The sequence below is a fragment of the Corvus hawaiiensis genome, chromosome 5, assembly GCF_020740725.1.
Source record: "Corvus hawaiiensis isolate bCorHaw1 chromosome 5, bCorHaw1.pri.cur, whole genome shotgun sequence".
In the NCBI taxonomy this organism is placed as follows: Eukaryota; Metazoa; Chordata; class Aves; order Passeriformes; family Corvidae; genus Corvus; species Corvus hawaiiensis.
The window spans coordinates 47,947,838-47,968,269 of NC_063217.1; the positions used below are offsets into that span (position 1 = coordinate 47,947,838).

A 20,432-nucleotide genomic window follows, 5' to 3' on the forward strand; every position below is an offset into this window, starting at 1 on the left:
ATATATTCAAATAAACCATACATAATCTCCTTTCTTGTAACAGTTTTGGAGGAACAACCTTTCAGCCCCCCCCCATTCTCATACACCACCCTTGCTTAAAAATGAGGAGGTTACAGAAGAAGCAGTAGGTTTTGCCCATGCAAGAAGGACAAATGGGTATCTTCCTGAAATATTTATTGGTAGTCTTTAAGTGGTAAGAGATACCTCAGCAGCAGTAACGGGAGTCTCCAAACAAATAGTAAGTGGAAAGCTAAAAGCCCAGACTAGTACTATCTGTTGTGAAGATGCTCAGTCCTGCAAGAAGTACTCAGTACACAGGAGAACAATGGAGTACAAAGGTGTGGATGCTGATATTACGACACTTGTCACTACAGAAGTATGCAACTGTGTCTACTTTCAAAGTTTAATTTAAAAGCCTAAATCAGCTGTTAAAGGCAACACTGACACATTCTCTTCACACAGAACAGTATTGTTACCAGAGTCTTCCAGGAACTGAGAACAGGAACAGACCTCATCAACAAATGGTTTTATTAAAACCTAGCCCTGTGAAAGCACTCTGGTGTTTATGGAAGCATAATCAACGCATACTTGGGGGAACATTCTCAACAACAGGCCCCTCCTAGTAATATAGCCAGAGATTCAATGGAAACCTGACAGGTAACACTCCAAAGAATGAGGTTCATGATCAAGAAACACTGTGAAATGCCACAATCAAAAGTCTGATGTTCATTCAGACATTTTAAATCTCAACCTATTTACAACTATAAAGAGATGTATTAGACAGGTATCGTATCTAAATTCCAGCATCAGTGATTTTACCAATCTGCTTTCCACTGTATTTTTCATCAAGAAAATTAACAGTTCACTGTATTCAGAAATGGATTTCTGACGCAGAGAGAATAATATGGACTACACCACCTTTCACAAAATACGCAATTTACAGCTCCCTCTGCATGGAACGTTGCCATGATCTCATCTTGACTGTAACCTTTAACAGACTGGAAAATAAAAAAATAAAAATAATTTAAAAAAAGAGAGAATGAGACGCAGGTTCTTTCAGCATCTGATCTGTGCATAACCTGAAAGTAAGTTCAGGTGACATTCAGGCTTCTCACTATTCTCTTAATGCTAGGAGACTAGACCAGCTCATTCAAATAAAAGGAATGCAGTATTATTTGCGAGGAGACTTAGTACTGCTTCAGACTTAAAACTGGAGGAGAGGCAAGCAAATCTGCTTTGCAGAAAGAGCCTAGCCATCAGTGCCACCAAAGTGCACAAAGAATTAATATATAGAGTTTTTTATTCTCTGGAAAGTATAGAAAAAAATTTGCCAAGACATGCCACAGAAGACTTGACTTAAATGTACTTGTTGAAAACTACAGGAATACAACTTGCACATATAGAGAGATATAGATGGACCTTTTCCGAGCTTTCAGCACTTCTCTCTCAAAGTGTGGGAATGCCCACACTTTGTACCTGTGTGTATCTAAAAGCATAACCATTTGGTTCATAGTTCATCTGTACTAGTAAGGGTGATGGAAATTACACTGCTGTTGGCACACAGCAGCATGAGCTATTATGGGAGAGTTTGGAGGCTACTCCTCTACCACCAATCTAGTTTGTTAGCTGAAGTAAGACTGGGATAGTCCAAATTGCAAGAGCCTTCAGGAGATCTCTAATCAAACCTCCTGCCCCGACCAGGTCAGCTGTGAGGGCATGTTGCTAGAAATTGGTTGCGTAACCTGGTCTGACTTCAAAAATTGGATGCCGGAGGGTATTTGGACACAGAATGGGTGATAAAGAAAATATACCCCCAAATTACCCTGAAGATTAAGAAACATGGCTTTGTCCATTCTTGCCAGGTGAATGAATGATTTTTTATTGCCAAGAGATTCAAGTGCCCCAAAACAGGCAAGCTGGAAATTTCCAAAGCAGGTAATGGAAAGCAGTTGGATATACAAAATCTTTTTTTTTTTTAATTGAAAATATGAAGGACAAGGTAATTTATAATGTTGTTTAAAATACCATCTACTCACTTTCAAGAATCTCACATGCTTTCAGCAAAGGAAAAAAAAAGGTTTTTCTAAAAAGATTTTCTTTTAAATAAGCATTTTGTTGTTATTTGACAAACTTTCTGAACAAAGGATATCTGCATTTTAAGTATTGCAAGATAAACAGATTTAATCATCAGAGACGACAGATCTTATTAAGAACATTATTACTTGTGTGTTACTTCACAGCATCTACAGACCTGGAATTCAAAACCAAACTAATTTGCATTTGACAGCCTAAAGGGCTACTCATCTATTATGTAGCTATGATTTAAAAACCTTATTTGTTTCCTGAGCCTAGGTATAAGACCCTCTCCTGGGCCAACTTTCAAGGTCCTTGAAGGCTCCAATTTATACCCACTAAGCAAGCATCTGTAGTGACTGAAGAGTTGGATGGATGGATGCTTGTTATCACTTTTGCTGGAGACTGCCGACCTTGCAGCAGAAACAACAGGACACAGCACAGCCCCCAACCTCCAAAACTCCACAAGAGCATGTCTTCAGGTAAAACTGTTTTTACAGGGGTTTATGCCAATGAGGAGATTAAAATGGATGAGACAGCTCATTCTTTTCTGGGGGTGATAATTTGTCAGTAAGTAAAAGAAGAAACTGGTGTCTTGAAAATAACCACAATAAGAGTCATCAGAAACACAGCTGAACCTTAAGAAAAGCTGCATGATTTTGAAGATATGTCTGGACTAATCTACCAGTTAGAAGTATTTCTGTCTTTTCTCCTTTCCTTCCCTTTTTTCTTTTCTTTTTTTCTTCTCCTTTTCCTTTTCTTTTCTTTTCTGAGGAAGCAATTAAAATCAAGCAGCTGGGCAATATGCCCACTGCAGACAAATCTGCAGTTACTCAAGCAGCAGTTTTTCTGAATTGTCTATAATGTCACACAAATGCCACCATTCACGCCATAAGAAGCAACAATACCCATAAATGGATAGCAGCACTGGTTTGGTTGGGTTTTTTCCCAGCGGACAGACAGAAATGAACCTTTATACTATGATAAAGTAGTTTGACAGACAGACAGATAGATAAGACAATTAAGAAGTGCAGTAGTCGTACTACTGTTCGACCTGAACGTAATGAAGATATTGAAATGTGAGCTGTCTCCTGCTGGTAAGGTAAGGTAATCTCTGAACTACTTTTCAAAGCATCTGGTTTAAATTGAGTTCTACTATGTCAGGCACAGAGCAGCGAATTATATGCTGTTTCAGAGAGAAGGAAGAAGAGAGAAGGAAGAAGAGCTCCCCACATGCGAAAAGGAATACAAACATTGCAGCAAGATCACCCCCAAGTTTTAATTTAAGTGTGTGCTGTGAATGCACCATTACCTGATTTTCTTTGTCCTAAACATACATTCTCACAACATTTAGCAAACAGGCACACAACATGCTTTGACATAGCAACTAATACAAGTCACAGGTAAAACCATGAGTGTTCTGAAGCTGTGATATTTACACAAACTTGCACTACGATTTAATTTCCAAGCCATTGTAAAAATGGGTAATAGAGAATTGAGCCCACCTGATAGATTACCAAAACTTTTAACCTTCAGGAACTGCACAAATCCCTGTTATCATAAAAGAAATGCAGAAGTATCCCAGATGATCCAAAATATCACAACTATCATCAAAGCATTAGAACCTTAAGGTGCAGAGTCCCAAACAGATGCCTTCATGTTCTAAATGACTGACTTAAATAGAAGTAATTTCATTAGTATACAAACAGCTTTGAACATTAGCCTTTGAGTCCAAAATTATGGCACTTAAAACTGGCATCAGTTTTGGCTGATGACATAGCAGTTCTACAGATTTGTCATTCCTGACTTCTCCTTCCTGGCACTTCCCTTGGGCTAGCATCATGAGTTGGCTGCAAGATTCTGTCACAGTTCACCTCTGAATTTTGCAGCTGTTGAGCTTCCAAAGCTCTCATAGACTTCAACTCTCTGACTGGATGTTGAAAGCTTTAAAAGAAATCTCAGTATCCAGAGTCTCTATTTGCACGAGAACAATTCCCCTCTTCATACAGGTTGGACAAGGATAAAATCATTGATGTTTGGATAAGGGCAAATTCACTCAGGTAATGGCTGTGCCGTTGGAGATGCTGTCAAACACTGACAAAACTCATGGGATTGCTTGAGGTAAACTTGAAAGAGAATCATTCAGATAGTTTTGGTAGTTAAACTACCAGTTAAACACTGACATTTAAACTGGTGAAACGAAACTGGTTTGTTGCCATCACTGTTGACCTCAGCATATATACAGTATTCAAGTATCTTTCACTGTGGAGGTCGTAGCCTTCTGTTAGAGGAAGCTGATGTCCTTCATCAGTGAATTAAATTGCTGTGGAGACTCTGAACTTCGTTTTGCCTGTTTCACCTTTTCATTCATATGCTCACTTCAACTTCTGCCTTCTGTGCCCTCCTCATCATCCACTGAAAACTTTCCCTTCTTCCTTTCACAGCAGGAGTCAGCAGCAGCAGGGATTGATCCCCAGTTCTGTTTACATTGGCCTAACACACTGGTGCCGTATCAGACAAAAGGAAGCTCTGGCAATGCTGCAATATGCGATGTAACACTGCTCTCTGACAAACAAGGTGTTGATGCTTGGTTTCCAATGCCACTGCATAAAGCCTTCTCCCTTTCCTAGGGTTGCCATAACAACAAGCAGAGCACTGTCATTTTGCTAAGTAATGACAATGACAAATATTTAAGAAATGCAAAGCTCTGTGGAACTGGGAGCAAGATTAGAGCTTCTCTTCCTGCCTTCACAAAACATTTTACCATGGATTCATCTTGTAAATCCTAAGCTGTTCCTACGGGAACATGAGAAATAGCTAGTGTTAGTGCTCTGTGTTGCCTCATTTTCAGAGAGCCAGTGTTGTTCTTGTGGATGCTCCGTCAAGACATTGCACAGTATTAGTTATCCAGGGTACAGAATATGATCTTGAGCTTAAAAATGCCAGCAAAAATCTGGAATTAATCCTAATTTTACAGTGTAATAAAGTGGTGATACTGCTATACCTTTTTCTCTTTAGTAGGCAAGAAGTGATGGCAGCAAAGATGACATTTTATTGAATGAATAAAATGACAGACAAGTGACTTAAGAAGTCAGGAAGCTGCTATCTGAATAATTCCTCTGTTAACCATGAGAATGGAAAGCATTTTCTTCTTAATTAAATGAAGAATAACACCTAGGGCACCAACCAGAAAGAGTAAGAATGACATTCTTCTCACTTCAGCATGGAAATTGTTTTTCTCAGGTGATTTTAATTTGTGATCATTCAACCTCTGATTTAATGGAAGAATTAATGTTATTTAATTTTTCCAGGTTGGGGGCAAGTCTGTTTTTTAGTGTACATAGCCAAAATATGTTTCTCCTTTTTATGCTTTTTCAAAATGTAAATACTCTCTTTTCTTGCCTGCTACTTAGAACAGGTACATTTTCCTTCTCTTTGTTACATCAATTAATCAAAATAAAATGGCTGAAACTACAAAAGTTTTACTCTATATGGCTTTTCTTCTAAAACCATCCACATGTGCAGTGTCTGTTCCATGACTCCAGTCTCCAGACACAATGATCATGCCTCTGTTCCCACCTAGACACCATCGGCCATACATTTCCTTGACATAAGTACAAAACACCTCTCCAGTCACCCTGTACTCCTGCCTCCTTTCAGTCTTGGTAATATTTTTGCAGTGTTCCTGGAATCTGTCAGCCCAAGAAAAAATGGACTTGTATCCATGTGGAGATAACCACCTCTCCTGCAGGATCTTTTGTTGCCTTATTTTCACCGCTTTTATAAGCTTCCCTGAGAACTGCATGTCTATACGTACCAATCTTAACAATTTAAAACTTTAAGAGAACTTTCTACGTCTGCCTTGGGGCTTTTATGACAATACAGAGGAGAAACAATAACAAATTGGAACCTCATCTAACAATGTAATTCATGAACTGTGAAGAAATTGCATTTGTTGACAATCATTAATATTGATTTACTGTGACAACTACACAGCATCTACACTTCTCTTTTCTGAAAGTTAAGATGATAAATGATGTGTGGAGGGTTAACCCTGGCTGGATGTCAGGTGCCCCCCAAAGCTACTCTATCACTCCACTCCTCCAATGAAGAAGAAGAGAAAATGTAACAAAATGCTCTTGGTCGTGGAGATAAGAGAAGTGAGAGATCACTCACCAGCTGTTGTCATGGCAAAACAGACTTGACTTGGGGAAACATTATTTGACTTTATTACCAATCAAATCAGAGAAGAGTAATGAGAAATAAATCCAAATCTTTAAAACATTTACTCCCACCCCTCCCTTCTTTCCAGTCTCAACTTCACTTGCCATTTTCTCACCTCCTCACTGAAGCAGCACAGAGGGATGAAAATGGGGGCTGTGGTCAGTTCATCACATGTTGTCTCTGCTGCTCCTTCCTCATCCGGGGACGACTGATGCCTTAAGGTTTGACTCTTATATTTTTCAAATCCTGTACTGCCTAGTGTGTAGCTCTGAAGTTTCGTGTGGCCTGTTAGCTGCTGCTCTCTCATGCTGGCTAGACATAACAAACCTGTCTAGGTTTGCACTTCAAGGACACCAGGCCCCAAAATGTGTAAACTAAAGCCTAGAAGGGGGGGTGCAAACTTGAGGTGTACACCCTGGGCAGTCAAAAGGCTACACCCAAGATGGACTCTGGGTCACAGGTTCTTCACACTTTTATAAGTTTGGTCCATTTGCATACCAGGGTCAATTCTCCAATTATTACATCAGTTAATGATGTAATTACCCCAAGTTTGTCCCTCCTCTTCAGAGGCTTTTAGTTTACACATTTTGGGGCCTGGGACAATTGAGGTGTCCTTGAAGAGCAAACCTAGAGAGACTTTGTTATGTCTAAGCAGCATGAGAGAACAGCAGCTAACAGGCCACACGAAACTTCAGAGTTACACACTAGGCAGTACAGGATTTGAAAAATAAAAAAGTTAAAACCTAAGGCATCAGGACTTCCCACACTCTTCCCCTATTTCAGCATGGGACCCCTCCCACCTGTCAGATATGGGGGAAGCTTCTGCCAGCTTCTCAGAAAAGCCACCCCTGTACGCCCCCCAGTACCAAAACCATGCAAACCCAGCAGATGAGGTTAAAAAAAAAATTAAAAGTAATAAAAATTAAAAATTAATGCTAGTTCCTTAAACAAGCATTTTGTTTGACACACCCTCTGCTTTAAAACAGAACACTCCCTGGATTCCAATGGGGCTAAACCAGGACATACTTGAATATTAAGAGGCCGAAACCAATTGCTATAAAATGTAATGACAGCCCAATACCCACCTGTGTCTTAGACTACTTAAAACAGTACTAAAAAAACCTGACACTAAGTGCCTAATAGTATCAAGCAAGGTTTATGAAAGGAATGTAGCTTTAGTAATTGATCTATCCACACGAAATAATTATTTTCATTTATTAAAAAAACTCTGAAGCTGAAGTTGTGTTACAAGCACGCAGTCACGTGACAACACGAGACAGAAAGATGGGACAAAGAAAATAAGTAGGCATTGGTGAGATGAACAGACTACCCCAGTATGTTTGATCAGGAGTGCTCCTACATGCCACAAACACTGCTCCTTCTTCAGACGACTAGGTTTCCACTACAGAACTTAAGGCACTCTATAAATAAATTAGTCACATTATATGGTGAGACACAAGCTGTCCCGAGTTCCCCAGAGAGAACTGCAACACATTCTGGAGGTGACATCTAGCATATAACATCAAGTCTTTTATCATTATTTTAGTAATCATGTAATATATCCAGCAGACAAGGTCTGAGATTTATATAGCCTTGAAACCTCCTGAATCTCAAAATCCATGTAATTTCCCAGTGATCTTGACATAATAGAAAACCAAAAGTTTCTTACACACACATAAACCCTGACAAGACAGGTAGGCATAACTTACACAGGATACACCTGCAAAGAATAACCATAGTGACAGTTTAAAAAATTTTCTTCTTACCTGTTGCTGCTTCAGAACTGATGCTATCTTTAACTACACAAGCTGGACTTAGGGGCAAAACATCATCATCAAAACTGATCAGATCTCCTTCCACATCTAGTTTATTTTGCAAAGCAGGTGCTGACGAGTTGGTTGCAGGTGACAATTCCCCCAGAGACTTTAAAACTTTTTCTTGGGCAGATACAGAAGGCCGTGGAGGAGCAACAACCGGTTTTAGTGAGGCCAAAGAAAGGGCAGGATTTTCTGGGTAACATGACTTTTTAGGAACAAGAGGCCTTGGAGCAGGAACAGGAAATCTCTTTTGTCCATCACTGTTTTCTGCAACTGATCCGCTCCTTGCATCAAGAAAATCACTACTGCTACTTTTAACAAGGCCTGGTTTTGGCTTCTTTGGCAGTTCAGGTTTGGTTACAACATTGCTCCTAACTAATTCAGGCTGAGGCTGCAATTCCTTGGAAGGTGTTGATTTGCTTTCAGTCCATGCATCCCAGTCTTCTGAAATTCTGCCTACCCCTGGCTTCGGAGCAACTATTGGCTTCTTTGTAGTAACAGATCTTGGGACGAATGAACGAGGGGCAATTTCTGGCTTTTTTGATAATCCTGAGGTATCATTAGTTCCTTGGGGTTCAAAAACTTTGATCATTGAAACAATACTATTTTGGCTCCTTTCTGTACTCATGCTGTCCATCACCAAGTGATTGTCTAGTAAGCTGTCATCTAGAAGAGGTGACTGCTGAATTGAAAGTTGCTGCTGTTTTGCAGTAGACTGGTTCACTTCTCCACTGTCTATCTTACTTTCAGTACTTTTGACCACAGGTCTGAGATTGCTTCTTGATCTTGGCTTTGGCACGGGACATATCACAGCATTGGGATTTTCTTGGCACCTCTGACCTTCAGGATTTTCAAAGACTATTAAAGGATTCTCATTTTCTGCAGGAGACTTACTCAGAAGAGATGAAGGAGGCCTAGGAGGTTTAAGAGGACTCTGCCCTGCTAACAGAAAAGAAAAGGTTTTACTTATCTATTCCAGAACATTTAATTTGTGTTATTTTTTGACAGCCATCAGGATGGTAAACATGATGGCTTTCATTGAGAACTCTCCTGGTGGCTGTAAAAATACACTTCTGTTCCTAAAAAGAACATCTAAAAAGATGAATGGAAAAATATACAAACTTTAGGAATAAGCTGAAGATTGCTGAAATGCATGGTATCTACAAACTGAGTTCAAAGCTTTCTGTTAACTTGCAGCATTGAGGAGCATGCAAACAGAATCCATACCAAAGAAGAGTACAGTAGCATCCCCAGCTAGATTTGTACACTTTTCAGTCTGAATGTATGATATGCTGCTATTTTGATAAGATATCTGAACTCCTCTGTCCCCAAAGTTCTGATTATCATTATGGCTGAATTGAACAAAACTTTCAAGATTTACTTACAGTCTGAATGCAATGATAGCTTTTCAGAAGAAAGGATTTTCACAGAAATTTACAGTAGTAATAATTCACAGAAATTTAACTGTTATTCATATTAAATGCTGCACAGACCAACAATAAAGTACATCTTCAGGAGACAGAGTAAGGTTTTCATCAAGGAGAAATCCAAAACAGCCTCACCTCGACAGCCTGCAGCTTCCCAGTGTGTAGGCACACTAGTTTTTACATTACTTCCTGGCAAAGTGTTGATTAGTTCCTCTGGAAAGTCAGTTTGTGTTGCAGAAGTAGTGGTATGTCTAGGAGCAGCAGCATTATTGTTATTTGTTGTATTGACTTGCACTTGATTGATTTCTTTTATCACCTGCTCGTACGATGGCGGAAGCTACAAAATAAGAGAGATAAATATTCAGGTACATCCAGATATGATACTTTAAAAAAAAAAAAAGTGGCATATAAATTAAGAAATACTAAACTAACATATACCGAGGAAGAGAACACCGTCATAGCCTTCTATTCAATGTGATGAAAGTCTGAGCAAGCCAAAACTGTTCCTTTCTAACCTAATGAGCTTTTTACCTTTGTAAATCAAACATGCCTCATGTAAATTCATGCTCACCTCAGCTGGAAGATGCTCATTTCTCCTCCACTGAGCATGAGATGAAGCAGAAGGGAATCCTAATCCTTGAGGAGTAACAGGACTTGCACCTGGAAACCAGGAGGATGGCCGGAGGGGTTCAGCAGCAACTATTGTAATTTCAGGACGCCTGGAAATGAAGGCAAAGGGGAATAATTACCTAAAATATTTAAAAATAGTTCTTTTAAGTATAACAGTTCAAGATTTTCCCAGAATGGGAAATCAAAATAGATCAGGTCTTTTTGATTTAACCAAAGGTGTCTTTCCATGATTTCAAAGGAACTTACCTGCCCTTTCTAACAAACACTTAGGCTTCCATTCAAAGCACCTAATTAAATGCCTCAGCCAAAAAGTAGGTTTATTGTCTTCAGTGAAATAATTTACATGTTTAAAGTAGCTAAACACAAGTGTAACTCCATTAGATGGCAGAAGTCTTAGTCTTCACAGGATAAACAGAACTAATAATGTGTTTGCCCTTGCCCTGCTACAATCTGAAGGCAGTAGGGTAATTAAAACTGCCTCTTGGCTGGATACCTAAAAATCTGTGTATCCTCAGACCTCATGAGAAACCTTCCAGGGTGCTAAAGTGGGGCGGAACAAGCCTCACAAAGTCTTTGGGACAGGGCCTATTTGCTTCCATCATCCAGTACTACAGGGACTTCCGTGACAGTGAAGGACCCACAGGTAGCACTCCTGGTTTATTACTGTGCCAGCTATTTCAGAGCATCAGCTGCAGGGCTGGCCCATGCTCCCAGGCCATGGTCCCTGGAGCACCACAGATCCATCCAGAATCTCACACAACACTTTGAAAAGGGACTTTTGTGAGTAGATAAAGCATTTGGTTACAGAATCTTCTGTCTGCTGACAGAAATAGAGCTGCAGAAGCATAATTTCTAAAACGATTTTAAAAACAATTTAAAAAAAGAGGGGTACAGTTCCTTCACATCTAAAATAATGGCAGACTCAGTTCACCAGCCATCCAGGTTGGTGACCTCCTTTCTCAATACCCTTTGAGAAACTGAAAGGAGGCTTGAAAGTGTGCTTATTTTCATTGTGAAGTGATCCCGTACATAGATGTCAGGAAAATAAAACAGCTCTGCAGAGGTTTGATGGTTGGTTGCATTCCCTTTTTGAGGACACATACAAAAGTTGATGAGAGAATTCCTCAAACTCTTAACCTATTGCACTTTAAAAATCGAAGTATTTCTATTTTTTTCCAAGTCTGCTTTAAACATAGGAAGGATAGAGAGAAGGAAAAAAAAAGAAATTAGAGGAGAAAGACATAAAAAGTAATACTGTGAAACAATCCAACAAGTTTTACAGTAACATCTAATTGCAATATAAATAGCAACATCATACCTTCTATCCCTCTGTTGATCACTATGGCCAGAGGTCCGAGAAGCTATTTGAAGAAAAGAAACGGAAGTTTTGAAGAAGTTAAAATATACTGTCACACCAATATGAGGATAATAGCAGAGCCCTTACCAATCCACTATCAATGAAATGGAGAACATAGAGTATCTGATCCTAAATCCCAGATTTTAAGACTGGCCAAGTTTAAAAAAAATTATTTGTATTAAATATGACAAGTTTTAAAAATATTCAGAGTGCAGTTTCATAATAATTTTAAGTCTCTCTGTGTCCAAGTTACCACCAAGAGAGATGGTCCTGTCCCCTGTCTTCTTTGTTCCCACACCTTCCTATATTCTGCATTGTGGGGACCCTAGAGTTGAAACTTCTTCTCCTTTCATTAAAACAATACAGGAATTAAACAAAAAGAAGCGTTAAACATATCTGGCTTTTCCTTTTGATGAATGATTTCTGAGATGTGCTCTTTAGTCTTATTTAATGTCTCTTTCTGTTTGTTTTATAGAAGGGAAAGGTACTAAGGCACAGAACCTAAAAAGATATTTCACCCTCCTTCATGGAAAAAGAAAATATTAAACGTTCCCAGCTAGATATTTGCTAAAGTTTAAATCTTTTGTGGATTAAGAGTCAGAAACATTTCTTTTCTTTTTTTTTCAAACCATGTGTTTCAAGGTACATAAAATAAGCAAATCCTGACCTCTTCACTTTTCTGATTTTGTCATATTTACATTCAAATAATTTTTTTCAATGGCCACATTGTATTTCCATTTGGATTTCTTTAGAGAGAAAAACAAATTATCCAAGGGAAAAAATTTTTTGCATAGCAAGTGCAATTTAAGGAAGTGGTAGCATCTAATTGTGCAACATCACAGCATCATTAGCCGAAATCAGCAAAGCATACTTGATTGAAGAGTCGCAGAGTGTTGTGTCAGACATACCTCTTCGACAGGGCATTTTGGATGTGCACTATTCATGAGTGCTAGAGGAAAAAAAGAAGGGGTTACAGAAGACAAAGAGGAGGTGAAGGAGAACAAACCAAGGCTTCAGAGTGCCAGAAGCCATGATCAAATGGGTTAGTCATGCAAGGATAGTGCATGTGCCAGTGTTGTAAGGAGAAAACTGTAATGTCTATTCACAATATAGTGTCTTAAAATATTAAAATAAAAGTACACTTTATTTCTAGTCACATGCTGATTTTAACAGCGGCTGTTCAGAAGTTTTCCTTGCAATAAATTAACCATGAAGAATATAACTGAACATGGAAGTGTCCACTGTATGGCTCAACAAGGAACCACCATGGGAATGAGGAGAGGGAAATCAAATCTCTTTGAATGCTTTTTCTAGTTTAAAATTTGGGTTCATTTGGGTCTGCCTTTTCTCCCTTCCAAAAATAATGAGTTACATTGAGAACTTGATATAGGTGCAAAGAAGTTGGGATCCCGTAATTTATACCCTCACCTACCATAGAGGTATGGGCGGGCAGGTTGATCCCAGTAACAGGCACACCTCAAAGCTTTGGGCATGATTTCACATTTAAATCAGTTCTGTAAAAATTGTTTGACTAAGTAAATAAACACCTTGCCTTCACTTTCTTCTCCAGAGATCGCAACACAGCACTGATTTAACACACGCGCTAGAGGAGAAAAACCCCAAACTGAGTCAAACCAATCAAAACCAAGATTACTTTTGCAAAGATGATGGAAGAAGGTGTTCTCTTGGTAAACGTATTCAACACAACTGCTTGGGTTATAGCCAAATACCAATGATAAAGGCAGGAGAAACAAAAGCTAATTAATGAGGCACGTAAAACTGAATCGATAAACCTGTTGCCTTACTTCACTATTTCTTCATTTTTAGATAAATTCTACAAGCTATTTCCTCCTGTGAGACTCTAAATGTGCTTCTATTTATCAAAGTTATTAAAACAAACAGGAAAAACTTAAAAAAAGCCTGAAAGACCTTTTTCCTTTCTTAACATAGGCAAAAAAACTCCAGCGAGGTATCTATGTAATCCATCAAGCTCCAAAGTTTAAGTAAACAAATAAGCTCTCTTGAAAACAACACATTTAAAGTATTTATACAAAACTAACTTTACCAGTCGATATATATATAAACATGTCTCTTTAAAAGGACTAATGTCCAAGCCATTTCAGAATGAAATGAGTACATTTCAGAATGTACTCATTTTTCGGGGGAAAAAAAAAATCTCTCAGGCATTTATGGAATCAAGTTACTTCCATGTGTATAAACATTTAATATAAACATTTATTTTTTAATGACACTGACAAAGGTCTTCCCTTCTTCTGTCAACATCTCCTCTATTTTTGCTGTCACATTTTTTTACAACCACACTTTTAGAACATATTTTGTTTTGGAAGCTCTTAAGAGCACAGTAGAAACAGAGGTGAAAGCTACTGCATCTTCTGCTCTCAGGTATTCCACAAATGCTAGGGAAAAGAGAATATAAACTTTCTAAATAATCCTTGTCCCCAGACTTGCACAGCTTTTATTCCTTCACCATTTCAAATAAATGAGTTTAAATTAAAAAGTGCATGAAAAAAGACATGATTTGTTAAAATATAGTACACACCTGACTTAAAAAAAACACAAGAAAAAAATCTGCAGCCATTTTTCTGGCCTTGTGGTCTTTTGATCCTTTAAGTCCATTCTTCATTCCCTTTGTAGACTGCCTTGAAAAAGCATACTATTAATTTTTCCCTCAGATTTCAAATTATGACAGTTTTTAAGATTTAAAAAACCCCTCTTCCATCATGGGAGTAAATGGAAATGTATTTCAGTGCTAGTTTATACACTAACAGCTGAAAACAGTTGGTTTCTCAACTTCAACAAGAAATGCTCAGGGTGAGAATCACTAACATTTCCAGAAGCTTATGCTTAGGGGTATTTAAGTAAAACAAGCAAAGTAGCTTCAGAAGGGGTAGGAGAGGAAACTCAGTGCACAAAACCCTCACTTTTTAATCTTATAACTTTATTGGTCTTCTGAGGGGCGGGGGGAGGGAATCAAATCAACTCCTACAATTGTCGCTATTTATTTCTGTTAGTGTCAATGAGGCATCTAAATGTGTTTAACCTAGTATAGCATAAAGGATTAATGGTGATACTGTAAATAGAGGGCAGCTCAGTGACTTATAGATTCCTCTTTTGTACAGATTTCTCAGAAAAACTATTTAGTGGGCTTTTTCCAATTATTTTTAAATGTGCACAGGCCCAGGGTACTCTATTTGTGCTGCATACTTATGTTTAAATTTTTTTCTGCTACTGTTCCTTCTCTGGGTCCTACTTTTCAAGTGTACTTAATACGTTATTTGTATTTGAAATACATACAGTTTATGGTGCAGGGGACATTTTAAGCTATGGGATCAAAATGCCTGTGTAAGTACAACCACTATTATATCACAAACCCATAAACTTTGATGCTACAGACAAGCTGGCGGCAACAGAAGTCTGACATGCAGATTTGAGCCTTTGGAAGAGAGCTGGGATAGAAATTACAGTCTTTCAGGCAACCTTTTAAGGCAATACAAAGACAACTGAAGATAATTCAAGGATCTGCTCAGAGATAAATAAGGTTCTGTTGTGAGCACTGAGGGCCTCCACAATGTACAAACTGCGTAACTACTTCCACGCTTCCATTAGCAAATCTGTAAGAAATACTGAACAGTTTTGTTGTTGCAGAGTGTTTAAAAAGCAAGTTTAATTTTGCATTAAAGATTGGAAAGATAGCCTCTAATAGGCCAAGCCTTTCTACAACAAGGACGTGTGCTAATATTTAAAAACACACCTTCTTTCAATGCTTTCTAAAACCAGGCTAGACACTCTACAAAACCTATGAAATATGGAGACTATTAAGACTGAGAAGTTATTTGTTTCACTATATAGATGCCTAGGAATAAAGGTTATTCATTACAGTTCTCAAGAAAAGCCTCAAGGGTGGGCAAACACTCCCTCCCTTACCTACAAAGTGATGCAGTTCGAAGAACTGACAGAACGGTCCCATGAAAGAGGCCACGATTGCGGTCTTTGCAATATCAAAGGTGCTACATGACTGAGGTCCTTCTTCAGGGAACACTAAAATAATCAGATAATCCTCAAACCAACATCAGAAAAAAGAGCCTTGATTTCACCCAACATCTGATTAGACTATTTCTGTAGATGTGGAGGTTCAAACTAACTCGGAATTTTTCATGTATCTCTGAAGTAAGAGAGTTTTCTCCCAAACTGTTTCTTGGCACAAGGGGGAGGTCTTGCTCCTTTTCTGGTTCTGTTACCAGGCACTTCAGGGAAATACCAGGTTGTCTGACATTACAGCTGGGCTGATTTAACGCTTGAATGTAGCTAAAGAGATGGTGATGCCCAATTCCCCTTCCAAACATGGATTTTTGATCCCCTTGAATGAACGTTAGCACTCATGTGACCCCACAGCGAGTTCACAGTGATAAAAAAATAACCACTGTCTGTACAGTTTTTGTCTCAGTTTACCTCCCTGAACCTGCTCACCTTGGGCTCAGACCACCAGCAGCACAGGGGAAGGAACATGCCACCCCCAACAGCAGTCTCTTTCCTGCCTCTGTTTCCTGGCTCCAGTGCTTCTTCGTACAACTTCAGGGAGAGAACTGATAAAAAAATAACCTCGGGCAGTAACAGGGATTCCTCTTCCCACCCCCAGGGTAGTCCTTTACACCCTTTTCACAGCTGATCTGTTAGGCACCACAGAGGCTGCCACTGCTGCTGAATAAGATCTTCATAACTACACCCTTAGAGTAAGCCTGTAGTTTTAACCAAATTTGACAATCATGATTTATGAAGGCACTTCACTCCTTCCTACACCTTTCCTTGGGCTGTATGTTCCTGCCTCTGCACCATTCCCTGCATTATGCCAGCCCAAATGTTTGTGCAGATGGGGAAGAGAATGAGCTCATGGAATTGATCTGGTTGGGAAAAAGTGGGAGCCAAAAGAACCTAGGAAGTCCCCAAGCAAAACAAACAAAATTAAAAACAAACAAAACCCACAGCCAAAAATGGCTGCAAAACTGCCAAATGGAAAGCCACAGCCTCAGAGTGTATACAAGCTGTTACACATCCTTCCTTCAGCCATGTATTTGCTTAGGACAGAAGGAGAACAGAGCAAGCCCACACATTCTTCCAACATTTTAGGGTAAGAGACTTGCTTCTGTAGCCCTGCTCCCTAACAATACCCTGGTCTGGAAGAGTGTAGAAGCGAGCAAAAACATTGTTCCCTTTTGTCTCACTGGTGCAGCATCTGGCTTGCCTCTTTCTACTTTCCTTGGCATTCTTCTGCATGTTGCTGTGCTGGCATCAATGGAAATAGTTTCCCTGATTTCAGTGGGAGCTGGCTAAGAGTGATGCGTCCAGGCCTGAGACCATCATTAAAGATCCTGGGGTAACTTTTTAAGAGTTGAGATCAAAAGATTACTCCTGAGCAGATCTCATGTTCACATGCTTGCTTCCTTCAAGTTACATTGGGCTCACTTTTCTGAACCCTATGGAGCAGTCAAACAACTGAAAATGACACCGTCTTTCTATCCGGAGCTGTGGTCAGGGTGACAAAGGAAAATAAACCCTCTTTGGCCACAAGACAGGGTGAAACTTATCAAAACAAAGTGATACATACCATCGTCCTCAGGTGGGTAAGTTGAAACCCTGTACATACTTACCATGTTTCATGAAGATTTGAGAATAAGAGCCCAGAGAATCTGGGATTAAGAAAGACAGGTTTCTAACTCTGTTAGGGAAATACACTTGTCCAGAGAATACCATACTTTTTCCAGGTTAATGGCAAGGGGAGTTAGGAATATTCAGCATCCATTTTAATATAGGTTGATCCTAACAGCACTGGGTACTGGCATACAAAGAACTACAGTTTCATATACAGTGCCTTGCTATGTACATGGTTATTATTTTGCTAGCTTATTATCTGAATAATTCACATGGTACTTATATTTCATCATAGTTATTCACATGTTAATATTAGTAAGTAAATAACACAAGCCATAGCTTCTTGACTAGATTTTTACGTGATTATGCCTCAAAACAAAGAATCACTTGCTACTACATTTTCAAAAAACAGATATCGAATGCTTAGTGATCTCTTAGATGATTTCTCAGTTTGGCAAGGTACTGGGGCTTAGGCAGTGTAAATCAATTCTGACTCCACCACAAAAGGCCCTCTGTGATCTGGTGCTCTCTGTTTTCCAGTTTCCATCTGTGGCAGCAACAGCACAAATGAAGTGTTGCATTTTAACTACCGTATCATGCAGACTTGCTCTGAGTAAAGCTTTCATGACGCCCTTTCACTACCTCCAATCTAATCCACACTAATGAGTCCCTGACTAATAGGTCCAGGAAAAACAAATCAGTACTACACACACTAATTTATTTTTCCCCATAGCAGAATCCTGAGGGTTGTTTCATTAATATGAAATTAAAGTCATGGGCAGAAAGGAAATAAAACTGAAAAATGGAAGAAAGTGACAGCATAAAATACTTTGAAAGATGCATCTGAAGAAATTCTCTGCCTGGAAACATCATGAGCAGGGAAAGGGGAAAAGGGCTTGAAAGCTGAAATCAGGGACGAAGAGTTTGGACTTTCATTCAATATTAATAAACAATCTTTTATTTCCCAAAACAAGCCCAGTATATGAGTCTAATTCTGTTCCCAGTACAGTGAAAAACCAGTTGCTGCAGATTTCTACTAAAATAAAACAATCTTCTATTTTGTCAAATGAACTAAAAATTGGGCATGTCTAACCCAAGCTCTTCAGAGGTGGATCACATCTGTGCACAGATGCATTAATGCATAAGTAAGAAAGTGTTAGTAACTGGACAGAAGGAACAAAAAGCTGGTCTAAAAAGAGAGAAATTACAGCCCCTCCGCTTACTGCTTACTTACAGCTACTTTGTTTTCACATACCAAGTTAAACAGTTACTAAAAATAAAGATGTAGCAATATTACAATATTACAGTTCTCAAAAAGGAAAAGTAAACTTACATCTCTTGATTGCTGCTCTTATGGATGACAACGGTCCTTGGCTTATTGAAGAAAAAAGTATTAAAACGTGGTTAATGTCTCAAAGAGAAAACAATTAAGTAACATAATGCAAAAATTCCCCATATATTGTAAAGGGTTTGCCAAGCCCATTTTTTCCCCTTACGTTGTTATTGTACAGAAATTTGTGCAAAACTCCTGGACTATACAACCATACCCAACCCCTTCTAATGAAAACCAGGTTACAGCTTGGCTTCAAGACTCTGCAAAGATAGAAAACCAATTATTAAATCCATTATTTCTCTCAATCCTGTCTTGAAGTTCACATTCTGGCTCATGTGGGTGTGCATATTTGCAGATTATAAGCATTTAAAGACTTAACATTCTCGTAAATAAATAAAACTTACACAGTGAAGTAAAAACCTACAACCCTTTTGCTAAATATTGTTAACAATTACTTAACAACTTGTCTTCCCTTCCAGTTGAGATAACATTTTTCAGTAATAACTTGGTGGGTGGGGTTAGGAAGACAACATGACCAAATATTTGTTGATACACAGGACAGAAAAATGTTTCTTTTTGCCAACTCATCTGTTTTCTTAGTAAGACTAAGGTTTCTGATGCCTCTCTTCTGAATGCCTTATTTAACACATACAGCAGCCCCTACTATTTTTGCAGGTAAAAATCAAATCTAATTTGGGATTATCACTTTTAGAAATGCTGCAACTTGAAAAACATGGTATTAATAATCTTCCACTTTGTGCTAAGATACAGAGGAATTAAGACAATACAAACAAACAAAACAACCAATCAGTTCAGATAAGAAGGGGTTTTTCTCTTTTTTCTCCTTTAAACGCCAGAAATAAAGAATATCTATTGGTGAGAAGCCTCTGGAATGCTGAATAGACATTTTAAAGGCTGAAATAAACTGTATCTGGTTCAAATTAATACGGTATCTTAACAACAAGACAAAGGTATACTAATTAAGCCTTTTCCAGAAACCTTCCAGCACCAGACTTCATCAGCAGTAGAACAGCAGGAATGTTAGTACAGCGAGTGCATTAGCATTTTAAGTCTGCCCTTGCTCTGCTGGTGTGCAGCACACCAACTCTGCCAGGGCTCAGTTTAGCTCCACATGCACATGATGGCTGCAATTACTCCAGTGAGATGAAGAGTAGGGGGATTCGGAGGAGAGAAGAAAGAGAGAGTCAGAAAGGATGTGGATGAAAAACGTCCTCTCTCTACAATCATTCTGGAAACTAATTAAGACTAGAAATGAATGTTGCTCTGACGGAACTGTTATCTGAAACAGTCTGGCTAGTCTAGAATAAACAATGCCTATTTGTCTGGTTTCAGAAACAGTTCAAACGTGGCTTGGCCCCAATCCACACTGCTTGCAAAGCTGCTTTAGAAAACATTTCTATCAGTCATATTTCACTGTGCATTTTTAGCAGAAAAGGGTTCTAATTTTCCTTCAAAGTGTCTCATCATAATACAGCCTTATCTTTAAGAAACACTTTTAGTTGTGTGTTCCTCACAGATGTACTCCAGACTCTTTTCTTAGTTCCCTGTATCTCAAGTCTCTTTCTTTTGGATTTTCATTTTTGAAACTTTATTCTTTCGCTCTCATTTCTGTGAATAACTACAATCTTTGGGGTTTTAATCATATTTATTATCAGACAGGAAGGAGACCAAAGTCTAGGAACATGAATCTGAAATCTTCTGGAGCAGCCATAACTTTCTATACCAAGAATTCAGGATTTACTTAAGTTTTATAGGCAGAAATTAGGAAATCCGTGAAGTATGCATATTCAAGTATCAGTAAGAACAAAAATGAACAATTTCTTTCTTCCACTGGCAAAAGCCCTTTGACCCATTGCAATTTGCCTCAGAATGTGAGAAGCACT

General features: G+C 38.7%; 1 protein-coding gene across 4 annotated transcripts in view; it reads right to left on the reverse strand.

Annotated features, from left to right (window-relative positions):
- The window catches only part of SH3D19 (SH3 domain containing 19), an 82,184-nt gene that overhangs the window by 25,196 nt on the left and 36,556 nt on the right, over window positions 1-20,432 (reverse strand). For 2 of the 4 annotated variants that reach the window (XM_048303067.1, XM_048303065.1), the window contains 5 exons: window positions 18,529-18,569; window positions 11,490-11,532; window positions 10,113-10,260; window positions 9,677-9,878; window positions 8,064-9,056 (listed from right to left, as the gene is read on the reverse strand). In XM_048303067.1, the coding sequence (XP_048159024.1) occupies window positions 8,064-9,056; window positions 9,677-9,878; window positions 10,113-10,260; window positions 11,490-11,532; window positions 18,529-18,569 (1,427 nt within the window). Of the gene's footprint in view, window positions 1-8,063; window positions 9,057-9,676; window positions 9,879-10,112; window positions 10,261-11,489; window positions 11,533-12,436; window positions 12,478-18,528; window positions 18,570-20,432 lie in introns of all 4 variants that reach the window. The other 2 variants (XM_048303068.1, XM_048303066.1) reach the window with 2 other exon arrangements.